Source organism: Bombina bombina, chromosome 1, assembly GCF_027579735.1.
Source record: "Bombina bombina isolate aBomBom1 chromosome 1, aBomBom1.pri, whole genome shotgun sequence".
In the NCBI taxonomy this organism is placed as follows: Eukaryota; Metazoa; Chordata; class Amphibia; order Anura; family Bombinatoridae; genus Bombina; species Bombina bombina.
The window spans coordinates 623,959,194-623,973,477 of NC_069499.1; the positions used below are offsets into that span (position 1 = coordinate 623,959,194).

At 36.5% G+C, this 14,284-nt stretch overlaps 1 protein-coding gene across 1 annotated transcript in view; it reads left to right on the plus strand.

The window, feature by feature from the left end:
- The first annotated feature begins 2,838 nt into the window (after nt 1-2,838).
- AR (androgen receptor) overlaps nt 2,839-14,284 on the plus strand; it is a 483,459-nt gene continuing 472,013 nt past the window's right edge. Inside the window, exon 1 of the mRNA XM_053699025.1 lies at nt 2,839-3,983. Coding sequence (XP_053555000.1) covers nt 2,839-3,983 — 1,145 coding nt within the window. The remainder of the gene's footprint in view (nt 3,984-14,284) is intronic.

The following is a 14,284-nucleotide window of genomic DNA, read 5'->3' on the forward strand; positions in this document are numbered from 1 at the left end:
GCCAGGTATCCATTATTTAAATGGACAGTCCAGTATTTTAACAGGCTGTCCAGTACAATTTATACAAAAATGCTGGACACTTAAATGTCCAGTATTTTAAAGCCCCCTAAGTTTCAGCTAAATGTAAAAGGCCTCCTATGCCTCTATTACAAATATGGCCAAAAAAAAAGTAACATTGTGAATTTTCTATTATGTGATACAGGCAGCCATGGTTGTTAAACGTCGCTATGTGTGTGCTCCTGGCAATTAAGGGGTCAAATCACTACTACATACATGTGTTACTAGCAACCAAGGGGATAAAATGACTGCTCAGTTGTTAAATATATATACAAAACATGTTCAACCGTGGGAGCAAGAAGGTCCAACGGACTTGGGCAGCACTTGACAAGTGGCAGCACTTCAGTGACTGAGTCCGATGGTCACTGTCAGACCAAGACCACTCCTGCTCTCTGTCTCCGTGGGGGAAGTTACAGGCTCCCAGCAGCATAACCTCATCATGCACAAAGACACAGAACTGGTCAGGGGCGACATCAAGGTGGGACAAGTGCATCTCTTCCATTACCTCCTTTGCACGTGTTGCACAATTGTGAATAGCATTGCTTGCATAACGGTAGGCAGGAAAGCTTAGTAAGGTCAGCGGCCAGGCTAGTAGGTTGATATGCTAATCAGCAATGTTACTACGGGGGTCATTGCATCCACTGACCCATGCAGCACAAAAACTTGAGCCAGTCCTGTTTATATATACATGCTGGGATCAAGGATGGGCCCTAAGGTTGAGCTTATAGGGGGACATGGTGTGATCCCACCTACCACCTGTGCCCAGTCACCTAGGTTGTCCGGTATTTTTATGGAACGGATGGCAACCATAGACACATATGTTGCAGAATTAGGCATTCTGAAGTCTGCAGTGTCTGCTTCCAATTATCATAATCAATTGTCATAATTAAAAACCTCACACGTGACACTTCAGAGTTAAATTACAAGAAAACAGGCAAAATAAGTAATATAAATAGATTGCATTTTTACTATGCATAATTAAGCATTTAATACAATCTCAACGTATTTCATCATGTCCCCTTAAAGGGACATTAAACCCAATTTTTTTCTTTATTTATTCAGATAGAGAATACCATTTTAAACAACTTTCTAATTTACTTCTAATATCTAATTTGCTTAATTCTCTTGATATTCTTTCCTGAAAAGCATATCTAGATATGCTCAGTAGCTTCTGATTGGTGGCTGCACATAGATGCCTCATGTGATTGGCTCACCAATGTGCATTGCTATTTCTTTAACAAAGGATATCTAAAGATTGCAGCAAATTAGATAATAGAAGTAAATTGGAATGCTGCTTAAAATTGTATTCTCAGTCTGAATCATGAAAGAAAAATGTAGGGTTTAGTGGCCCTTTAAGCAAAAGCTGAACCACTAACATTATAATGGCAACGCTTTTATCGAAGTCTGCACTTGTGTGTGGGGATTCCTATCCCTATGCTCTGAAACCCCAGAGTGTTATTTGGGTTACTTCATGCACCTGTATCCTAATAAACTCTCTAGCTCTTAGGTTCCCATTCATTCCTCCGCTTCAATCACTCAGCAACCGCTGCTTCCGCCTAGGGAGTTCCCTAACACTTGTACGGGATGAATGGGCGAATTGGGGCCTCCGTTTTATTCTTGTCGCTCTTTAGCTTGCCCAATGCCCTGCAAATTCAATACAAGGAGCGGGTCTGAATAGCGTGTGCGAGATGCAGCTGTGCATTAGGGGTAGTAGTGGCATAAACAGCAACGTATATGTTAGTGTTACCAGATAAGCTTTACACAGTGACTTAGGTTATACAGCCACACAATACTAAGCTGGGCTGGGGTCGTTTAATACTGTAGGTGAGGTGGGCAGGATTATTTGGACGTTCCAATAAGATGTAATGTTGATGCCCATGCTGGCAAGGGCTGGATGTGTACATGCATTGGAAGGTTGGAACACCTGTAGTACAGAAAGGCCAGAGAGTTGCGGGAATTAAACCGGGGCTAGCCAGTCCTGTGGTTAAATTGTAATACTGTTTTGTCTAGGGAGCTAAATGTTAGAGTTATAAGAACTATAAGAAAAACGCTGCCTGGGTTATGACGATAGCGAGCAGGCAAGACTTAGATTAGTATTGTAGCGAAGACGCTGTACTGGAGTGGGCTGGGAAACAGACGTGAGTTATACAATAAGGAGGAGCTACAGTACTGGGGGAGGCGTAAAGTTGACAGGACATCTGCCCAGGTTTGCTGACTGTCAACGTTCCAAGTGTGTAGGCTTTTGCCGTGTTCTGGGGTTATAGTGGGAAACTTAAGTCTTTGCTGGGGCAAAGTTAGTTAAACTTTCAGTTAACTGTTCTTAGTAAGAGGCAGCTGCAGTGGGAAGCTAATAGAGGTAAGGGTGTGCTTATTTGAGAGTACAAGAGAGAAGTGAAAGTATCTAAGCTGAGAGAAGGGAAATAGCAAAGTAATCGCTGGATGAAAAGCAGGGAATATCGGGGAAGCGAGTGACAGGAAAGCAGATCTGATGGGAAGAAGGGAAGAGACAGGGCTGGTAAAGTAAAGCGATGTCTAAAGGGCAGTGAGGCTGAGCACAACATAAGAGCAATAGGGCTCTGTATAAGAGGGTAGCGACAACTGAGCAGCATATCAAGAGTAAGACAAAACTTTGTATTGGAGATTACCAGTAGAACAGCAGTTACTGTTTACAGCTTTACATCGGAGCAAAATACCGGAGGCCAGAACATTTATATATAGAGGGGAGAATTCCCAGGCAGAGCAGTATAACCGGGGTGGGCGGGCACTGTCCGGGGCGGGGGGATGGAGGTACACATCGGGCTAGGGGGGGTATACAAGCAGCCTCCCGGTAAGATGATCCGGGGAGCCTTTGAAAACCTTTTCCTGAGTGTAAGGGAGGCGCTGCAGGGAGAGCGGAGAGCGGTGACCACCGAACACCCTCCCGTCTGGAGCCGAGACCCTGACTGGTCGGAACCACCACCCCCCGCAGCCGCCTGGGCAGAGGACGCAGGACCCCGCAGCCCGATCCCCTCAGAGGGTCATCAATTTCCCGGGCTGAGTGGCTGCCCCAGAGAGTTGAAGGAGATCCTTGGGGAGCAGAGCGGCATGCTGGAACAAGAGGAGGTCCCCACGGATCGCCCACACAAGGAAGGGATATCTGACAGCGCCAAGGAGATCTGCAAAGCTGTATCGGTATCCCTGGGTCTGAGCATGGAGGCTCTGGAACAGTTGAGTTCTGGGGGGGAGGCACAAAGAGTAGACTGCATGTATGCTGCGCCCCCCACGCACCCCCTAGATACCCACAAGTGCCAAGTAGGAGAGGAGGACAAGAGTGACACTTCTTCCCCCCAGTACCGTGAGGGTGCCTTTAGGAGGAGCAGCCAGACTAACTTCCCAGCTGGCAAAGCCCCAGAGGATGCCATTGCTCTGGGCACCGAGGATAAGGAGCAGTTATGTACTGACTTGGCCATACCAGAGCCTGGGGGTTACCGGCCGCAAAACCGTTGTATGGATCTGACTCACAGCCTAACTTTGTACAAGCCTACTACTTTTATGGAGGAGACCCCACCATACCCGAGTAGGGAGTATTACAGCTTTCAGATGGCACTTGCCCCTCATGGTAGAATCAAAGTAGAGAACCCTGTGGAGTATAGTGGCAGTGCTTGGGGGGCACCAAGTAGGTACAGTGAACTCTCAGGCTTTGCCCATTGCAGTGCAGCCCCCAGTTGGCACTCTCTTTTTGAAGAAGGCCAGTCCAGCAGCTCTTACACAGATGCCACACCATACACCTATCCACGAAGCCATGTGCAGTCATGTCCTGAAGGAGATTACCCATCCGAAACTTGGTATCCAGCACCAGCCATGTTGGGCAGAGTACCATATGGTGGACCCATGAAGACTGAGATGAGCCCTTGGATGGAGGGATATCCTAGTGCATTTGACCTGAGGTAGGTGATACTTACATGTCACTTTAATAGTACAGAAAGGAATTTACATTATACAATTGGCAATCTCATATATTTTTATACTGGCATAAATAGTACAGATATAATTTAGTTCTAAACACTTTTCAACAAGGCAAATGTATGTACTAAAACAGATTATGCACTGGCTTTGCATAAAGATAATCACCCATTTTTATAGAGTAAGTGCACAGTGCAATGAAGTGATACCATCCTATCCTGCTATATACTGTATAATGCCTGAATGTAATTATGTGTACCAGCCTAGTCTTCTCTATACTGTTTAGTCCCTGACTGGTATTAGCCTATTATAACCTGTATCCTCAATATATGCATTGCATAGGAACAGCACTGGACAGCAGCACTCAGCATCTCCATTCTGAAAGCCTATACAACTTTGTATTTCTACACTAAAATAAATGTATAGGTACCCTTTTTGTTCTTATTAGTTAATAGTTTGTCACTTATGTTATAATCAGTGTTTGTCTTTATTATGTTATAATGTAATATTTCGGGGTCACTCACTCCTTCATTAAACCCTGGAAATGTCACATAGCAAAGAAAATCACTCATTATAAGACCAATGAGTGCCTAGTTTTGGGAGAGTAATATGATTTATTTTTAGTGCAGTTGTCCCTAAGGTGATGCGAGTGATGATCCATAGTATATATTTATATATATGAGATGGCAGTGGTGGTGCTACTCAGTACTGTTGAGTACCCTCACAAAAAAGCCCTGTATGCCCTTATACACACATTTAGATGGGGTTACAACAAAACTTTTTTTTTTTTTTAATAAGTTTTTTTGTTAATGAAAAGTTTGATTAAAAATATATTTTATTTAGAAGTTTGTGTACGTGGTGACCTACTATCCTCCGAAAACTCCTCATGTCAGTCTAAGAGCATTAGTTAATTTATTTCTTTTTTCTATCAAACTAAACCATTAGTGTTTATCTGACACTATAGCAACTGATTACCTGTCTGACAGCAAATCACCTGCATAGTGCTATTGAATGTACGCACAAGCCACCAACATTCTCCAGAACTACTTTACTACTTATACAGAATATTAATCAGAATTAAACTCGGCAGTCACTTCATCTGATGGCCTCCAGCTAAACATCAATACATTTGACGGAACAAGGACATTTTTTTTTTACTGTAGGGTAGCTCCAGGTCATAACATCATACTTCAGTTTAATTATGATATTTATTTATGTATATTGTATAGCACTAAATGCAGCAGATTTTTTTTTTTGTCATGAACTCTGCATTTCATTTTCCAAATGTACTTCTCTGCAGTGCATTAACCACAGGGCTTTTTATAGGGAGGATTTCTGATTCTCATTGCTTATTTATCTCATGCTGTCAGTTCTGTCTCCATTTTTTATTTGCTTATCTTTGTTGATAAATGCTGTTCACAGAAGTTATCCACTTAATGAAAAGTTCTTAGTGCTGAGGGGAAATGCTATGTTAGAATGGCTATAGAGATGTACTGTGCTTTCATTAGTTCCCTATCAATAATAGGAGGCTTTAGTTGCTAAATTGTTTTCATGTATGTGGACTTTCCACTAGGGTAAGAGTAAAGTTTAGAAACATTAGATTATAGCAGTAGATTTATTTTTAACTACCTATTATTTCTTTCAACCTTTAACAATTCGTAAAGACATTTTTTCATACCAATAATGTCTGTACGTGATCAGGCTGTTACCTGAATGCAAGATCATTTTGGTATTATTCTTGGTAACTGCTAAGTTGTCATTATTGCTGAAGAATATTTTTTTTTTAATGAAATGCCTATGAATTCTGTAACAAATTACAAAGATAAAGTTAGAAATAATAAAATCTACTTTTTCTGTACCATAAATCTACAATTCAAATCAAAGGTCCTTAAGCTAGTAAAAGAAATCGAAAAAGATAAAAATAAATGCAATTTGTACACATTCAGGAAAAAATAAGAATTATAACATTTTTGGATTTGTAAAATAAGTCATCATTCACTACAAAAATGTACTTAAACCTAAGTAAATGTAGCTTAAAGTTTAGCTTTAATTATTTCAGACTATGCCTTTAACTGGCAACTAACAAGATCAGCAAAGCATCGTACATTCAATGGAATTTGTCCTTGTGCTGTTTGTAGTCTTTGGGCCTGAATTTAAAAAACCTGCGTAACACATTTTAATGGCATAAATGAAAATGCTTTATATGTAGTTCCAGTGCCTGAAATACTTTCTCCATACTACTAATGCAGATCAGAGGGGTAAAGCACTATAAGCACACACAGTGACATATTTTGGACATTTAATGAATAGATTAATGTCTATTAAAAAAAGGGCATAATAGATCATAAAACATTTAACTCTGATTGTTTGTTTATATTTATAGATACTGACGAGTTAACTGCAGTTTGTGCCAAAATCTAACTCTTTCCTGAATGCCTATAAATAAGTGATGTGACGTGATAAAAAATTACTTTGTTATGATTATATTCATAAATACATACAGAGAAGCCAATTTCTTTCTTACCTACATGACAACCTATTTGCCTTCAAGAATATTTCTCAATTATTGCTTAAAAATACAATTTGTTATTTTAAGCTCTTTAGATAACTCTAGTCTTTTCGGAGATCAAGTTTCCGCAATATCAATTTAACTAACATCGTCCAATATAAATTAAAGGCATTCGATACTAGATATCTCTAAGCTGTTTCTTGAAGAAAGTATTTATGCTTGAAAGCTTTTGTAAGTGAAATTAGTGCATATGGTAGTACTACAAAAGTTATAGGCAAATGTACATCCGTCAACAACTTTTCCTTCTGAAAGGAACTTTGCAGAGGGTAGATAATTCTCGATGTGTATAGACCCAACAGTCCTGTAGCCTACAGACAACAATAAAGTACTTATTGGCACTGGGCAAAGTATAAATTAGTGGGACACCCTGCTTTGTTTTCTCAGAAATCTCACAATTGTCATTAAGTACGGTCATTAACCTCTTATTACTAGGTTATTTAGCTTTAGGAACAGAGTGAACATGTCTTTAGTCATAATTTATATAGATGGGATAAGCATACCTGTATTTGCAGAGACGGGACTTGTTGCAGGATCGAGGTATAGGAATTCTGATTTTCTGGGTATGTGTCCTGCATATGTTTAACAAGGTCTTTTAAAATAGAGTTTGACAAATCTCGGTAGACAGGGATCCACAACTCCTAGAATATTTCTATATGTACAAATGTACATAAATATAAATTATATATATATATATGATACACACAGACACGCTATTTCCTTGGAACCTAACTTTTCTGGTTATTCTATACTTAGTTATAGACATACCCCCTTCAGTGGTTTTTGATGTTGATATAATTTTGACAATTTGTGTACTAAGTTCCAGTACTGACTTCTCTGCTAGATGGACAGAGTGTGCATAATTCTTTAAAAAAAAAAAAAAAAATTGAGACATGCAAACAGAAAAAAAAATAAAAAATCACCTGTTATATTATTCTTTACATACACTTACTTTAACTTATTTTCTTTAAAGCTTAAAACATATCTACAAGTTTTTTAATTTTTTAATTTTGATTGTATTTAGCTTGTGCTTTTAGAATATAGTTGGTAAAAATAAGTTGTTGTTTTTTTAAATTTATTTTTATTTTCACATTTCATCATAATCTGATCATTAGACTTGTTTTTACTTTTTCCACAGGTTTCTGATGTTAAAATGTTCTACTAATTATTGGTGGATATAACCTATTTTCACTGTAGCCTACCTACATACATTTATTACATAATAAAAGGAGATATTATTAATTTATACTGATGTTACAAAATATATATTTGACATCTATTCCTGATATTTACAAGTGAGTTTGTTTAATGAGAGCACTTTTTAAATATAAATATATAAACAAACAATACAAAAATTTGGAATGCATTCTATTTATTCTATTAGTATTCTTTTTTTCACATATTCCAAAAAAGGGTTTGATATTAAAGTTTGGGTCAATAAACAGATTTATTCAGATTTAAATGTTTTTATCCATCTATGCAGTATTATTGATATTCATTTTTCATATTTTTCTCTTCTAAACAAAGGTTCCTAAGAATCTTCAATAAACTGAATTTAGTAGTTCAAGAAAGTGAACTAATTTCAACTTACAAAATATTTAAGCAGAATATATAAATTATATTTCTTGTAAGGAGACTTTTTTTTTTGTAACTGCAAAAATAATTTGTGTTAATAATTTACGTTTGTACAACTGGTTTAATTTAAATACAGTAACCCATTTGTTAAAAAAGAGAAACAATATTCAATTCCATTATCTGAATATGTTTTCTTCTTTAAATAATATTTCAAGTGTTTTTCAATTTTTTTTCCTTCTTTAAATAGTTTTTATTTTTTTTTATTTTTTGAATGCAATGTGAAAATGTCATTATAAAAATAACCAACAATGACTGAAAAAAATAGTATTAAGCTGTTCCAGTCAAATGGGACATATACATTTATGTTCCCGTTATTAGAAATCTATTCCCATTATTAGGAATTTAATCACTATACACTTTCTCTCATCTACATTTTTTTACACCATCTCATAGGATCCTGTACATATTGCAGATAACCTAGTTAGGCTTATCAGTTATTAAAATAGATTCCTTTAATTCCTTTTAATTTATTCTTAACTGTATAATAACATCATTTATATATCCTGCAGTGGTGCTGGGATCTTTATTTTAAACGTAGGTTGCAGTGCTTTATTGCAACGGCTCTAGCTACTTTGGTTGGGAGCGCATGACTCCTGATTATAAACGAGGAACAGATGTAATGAATATTGCAGAGTGATTCTATATCTGTTAGCATCATGGAGATTTTTAGATGTTGGTCACCAGTATTGATACTTTTTATTGAACCAGCATGGCCTTGAGAGCAAGCAAATATGAGTAAATTAAATCTGTATTAATTAAAACTACTATTGGAGGCAAACAAATACAACAATTTCTTTATTATATTTATAGCATTCAATTTATTTATTAATTATAAATGATCCATTGTTCTTATATTCTGCCAAGGAAAGCAGAACGGCAGAATGAACCCTTGCCCGATATAATTATTTTGGAGAAACAAGCAGATAAAGCCTTATGCCTCAAGGAACAAGAAGCTGGCAACGGAAAGCATCTCAAGGGTTATCCCACATCAAATACTTCACCTTTATCTAGTTGGCACTATCAGACACTTAAAGGGACACTGAGCCCCAAAATGTTCTTTCGTAATTCAGATAGAGCATGCAATTTTAAGCAACTTTCTAATTTACTAATATTATCAATTTTTCTTCGTTCTCTTGCTATCTTTATATGAAAAAGAAGGCATCTAAGATTTTTTTCTTGGTTCAGACTCTGGGCAGCAGTTTTTGATTGGTGAATGAATTTATCCACCAATCAGCAAGGATTACCTAGGTTGTTCACCAAAAATGGGCCGGCATCTAAACTTACATTCTTGCATTTCAAATAAAGTTACCAAGAGAATAAAGAACATTTGATAATAGGAGTAAATTAGAAAGTTGCTTAAAATGTCATGCTCTATCTGAATCACAAAAGAAAAAATTTGGGTTCAGTGTCCCTTTAAGGAGTAAACTACCTCTAAAATCATGTTTGCTGTTGGTTTCTCAATTGTGCTAAGGTTTACTTTTTAAAGGTGGGATATTAGATAGCATGATATTTTGTTTGCTTGCTGTTTTCTTGCTAATTCTATTTTTGTTTGTTTCACTCGAACTTATAGTATTTAGAGGGAATAGTTGTGAAAACAAAAAAAACTATAAGACAATGCTATTTGTAAATTATGGTGAAATAGAGTTTTAGAATGAAAAAGAAAATGGGACATGAACTGGTGACTTGGCTGATTAAATGGGCAGTTGCAGTACTTGCTCAAGCGACATATTCACAATTTTTTAGTCTTGGTAGGGCATTTTTTCTTTATGAGGTCGATAAATTGAATATCATGATGTTTGCTAAAAATAATGTTTGTAAGTTATCAGCTGCAGCTTATCGAATAAACTGACATTGGTCAAAACTGAAATGTAAAAAAAAAAAAGTACTTTTGATTAGAAGCAGCTTTGCAGATAAATTATCAAAGACGCTTCTAGAAAAAGCTGTCACTGTTATAGCTTTTTCTGTGCACATGACATAGTATCTGTGCACATGACATAGTATCTGTGCACATGCTCTCTGACTGATCATATATTCTCAGAGAACCGGTTGCGGCACTCTCAGAGCTGGCGCAGGTTGTCAGTGCATGTACATTAAAAGCTGCCATGAAACATTATTAGAAGTTATTAGAAGCTAATACACACACACACATATATATATATATATATATATATATATTATAATTACTGTGGCTTATAATTAGTGAAGCCATTATTATTAAGCTTATAGCAAGCTTTATATTTTAGAAAGGAAGGACCATATTAATTACATAGAGTCAAAGTACTTCTTCGCATTTTTCTAGTGGCTTGAATCTCCTGAACCACCTGGCTTGCTGTATGTTTGATGACAATGGTGGAGCTGATAGAACTGTCAAGTAAAAGGGCCTTGTGGGTTATTTACCCAAACTATATTTGTTCAGCTTATTTCAGTCTGCCTGCACCAGACTTATAACAGTTCAGACCAGGATGGATTTAAAGGTGTTTTGTGGATTTTAGTCAAGGACTCAGTTTATATTTTATTTCTAAATCTATACATGAAGATCAGGGGAGTGCATGAGATAGCTTATCAATAATCAATCCCATAAAAGGGTAAGCACTTGTGTTGAATTTTAATAAACATTCTATTCTTAAACAGACATTTTTTTTCTGCTTCATTAGTTTATTTTTTAGGATAAAAGATGGCTGACGTAACTATAAATTGTTCATCACTCAAGTGGGTAGTTGTCCAAGCAACCTTAGTTTAATTTAGATTGGGCTCATTCTACCCATCTCCTTGTCTAGCTAAAAAGTATAAAGTCACATCCAAAAACAGCTTCAAATATTCAGGAAGCCAAGATAAAGCCAGCAGCAAACCTGAGATCCTGTTTGTTTCTAATGGTAACCCTATACTTTCTATCAGAAGTCCCCACATTCAGTTTCTTCTTAAAGGGACACCGTACCCAAAATTTTTCTTTTGTAATTCAGAAAGAGCATGCAATTTTAAGCAACTTTCTAATTTACTCCTATTTACTCCTATTATCAATTTTTCTTCATTCTCTTGCTATCATTATTTGAAAAAGAAGGCATCTAAGCTTTTTTTTGGTTTCAGTACTCTGGACAGCAGTTATTTATTGGTGGATGAATTTATCCACCAATCAGCAAGGACAACCCAGGTTGTTCACCAAAAAATGGGCCGGCATCTAAACTTACATTCTTGCATTTCAAATAAAGATACCAAGAGAATGAAGAAAATTTGATAATAGGAGTAAATTAGAAAGTTGCTTAAAATTTCATGCTCAATCTGAATCACGAAAGAAAATTTTTGGGTACAGTGTCCCTTTAAAGACTTAGGAAAACCATTGGGACAGGAAAGAAAGCAGAGATTGCTTATCTACTGCTCCACAGTGAGAAGTAAATGTTTTGTGGATTATGGTATTTTTCAGCTGCCACAAAGTCACCTGTTATAGCTATTCTACTTGTGTGCATAAGCTCATCTTGCTATAAAATAGAAAATAAATGTCACCCACATTTTTAATCCTGATGCAGAAAAGGGGATAGTTAATTAGCTGAAACATTATCCCCTCTCTAGCATTTCTCAAGGTCCCTTCTGGCGGAACGGCTAGAGTTTCACGTCAAGAGAGGTAACTCGTTCTCTCAATTTGTAACACTGGTTTCAAAATTCACATTGTGTGTAAAATGTTTTTAAAGGTCCAGAATACTATAAATACAAATAGAAACAGTATCTTTTGATAACCTATTTTGGTTCATAAGTAATGCTCTTTTTGGTTGGCCCACCAAAAAGGCCATCATAGTTTTTAAAAACAGTGCATTCTAAAAGGCCTCAGTATTTCCCCTCTATTTTGTGTCAAATGATTTACAGTTTAAGTTTGTAGACTGTTTAGAAACAAATCCCAAAATATTGCTTTAAAATGTAAATATTATTTAGTAAGGTAACTTTAATAAAATAGATAACAAAAAATAATAATACCGAGTTTTTTTGAAAATTATATTATAATTAATTTTACTATTATTATATCAGCCGTTTCAGAAAACCACATAATTATATATCAGTCCATAAGATTGTGGCTTGGTCCTTCACTTTAAAATATTTTCTATTGACATATGGGACCAGCTAAAGGAGAGATAATTCTGTTATCCCTTCCCTGGTAAGATTACACTTTTTTTTTCTTTTTGCATATTTTATTCACTTATTTTTTTTAAAAAAGTTACACACAGACTTTTTTTCCATTTTTTTTTTTTTTTTTAATTCTTGCCTTTGCCTGAATTCTCACTGTAAGCATTGTGGTATATATTTGTTTTGCAGTACCTGGTTTGAGTTATTTCATCATTCCTGAGCAGGAAAAAAGTAAAAAAATTAAAAATTGAAACAGTATATTGTGGACTAACACCTTCAATTTACTAATCCCCACATGTGGCTAAGGGTTGTAGCTAAGGAAAGACATTGGCCCAGATTACGAGTTTTGCGTTAGAGGCTATGCGGTGCTAACGAGCAGTTTTCCCTCACCGCTCACTTACCTGCAGAGCTGGTATTACGAGTTTTCAGAAACCCGTCGTTAAAAGGCAAAAAGTGAGCGTTGAGCAAAATTTTGCTCATTACCGCACTCCAATACCAGCGCTGCTTAAGTCAGCGGTGAGCTGGTGTAACGTGCTCGTGCACGATTTCCCCATAGGGGAGAGCCGGCTGAGAAAAAGTCTAACAGCTGCAAAAAACACAGCGTAAAACTCACTAACGCAGCCACATTGATTCCTATGGGGAAATAAAATTTATGTTTACACCTAACACCCTAACATGAACCCCGAGTCTAAACACCCCTAATCTTACACTTATTAACCCCTAATCTGCCACCCCCAACATCGCCGACACCTGCATTATATTATTAACCCCTAATCTACCGCTCCGGACACCGCCGCCACCTACATTATACTTATTAACCCCTAATCTGCTTCCCCCAACATCGCCGACACCTACATTATATTTATTAACCCCTACTCTGCCGCCCCAATGTCGCCGCAACCTACCTACACTTATTAACCCCTAATCTGCCGCCCCCAACATCACTGCCACTATATTAAAGTTATTAACCCCTAAACCTAAGTCTAACCCTAAACCTAACACCCCCTAACTTAAATATAATTTAAATAAATCAAAATAAATATTCCTATCATTAACTAAATTATTCCTATTTAAAACTAAATACTTAGAATTGTTACATATCGGTACTCAGGCTGAACATTACCCTAACGCAAGTGTGGTTTAGAAGAGGGGAACTTAGAAAAATGCTTGGAGTATATCGAGAGTTAACACAGATTGACTTTTACACATATGCTGGATGAACTAACGGCTTTTGTTTTGCTGAAATATGCACTAACATATTGATGTGCTTATACCTGTCATGAAAGGGTGTTTCCTGAATAAGAGAATCATAATTATTACAGCCCTTGAAATGCCAATTAAACCTCACACTTAAGAGGATATGTTTGTAACTAAAAGAAAAAATTCTCACAGCAGTTTTGTCTTATAGATTGCATCAAAGATAACACATTTGGATACAACTTTGAAAGTTCTGCATGTTTACGGGACTGTCCATTGTAACATTAAAATGAACTTTCTAAGATATAGTTCTAAACATACAACAGCAGTTTTTTGAGAGCCTTCTTTGATTCTTCCAGGGACGCCTGAGTTGAATCTGATTGTTTTATGCATGAATGTGTTTTGCATGTGTGGATGGACTGAAAGTTTGGGATTCTTGTTTTAGAATTGTATTTAGACACTTTATAATAAAATCCAGTTGTATTTTTTGCATTTGAGGTGTGCTGAGTCTCTTTTTGTAATATTTATATGGTAGAATTGGAGGTTTTACTAGACTCTTTCACCCTATATACTAATATAATTTTTCATTTGAACTGTTGATTATAGACAGAACGTTTTAGTGGTGCTGTGACTAATTTAATATTTTTTAGACAGAATGAAGGTACCTTTAAGTGACATCATCCAAGATGTCGTTCCTTAGATTCCGATTGGCTGATAGAATTCTATCAGCCAATTGGAACTAAGGTAGAAAAAATCCTATTGGCTGCTGCAATCAGC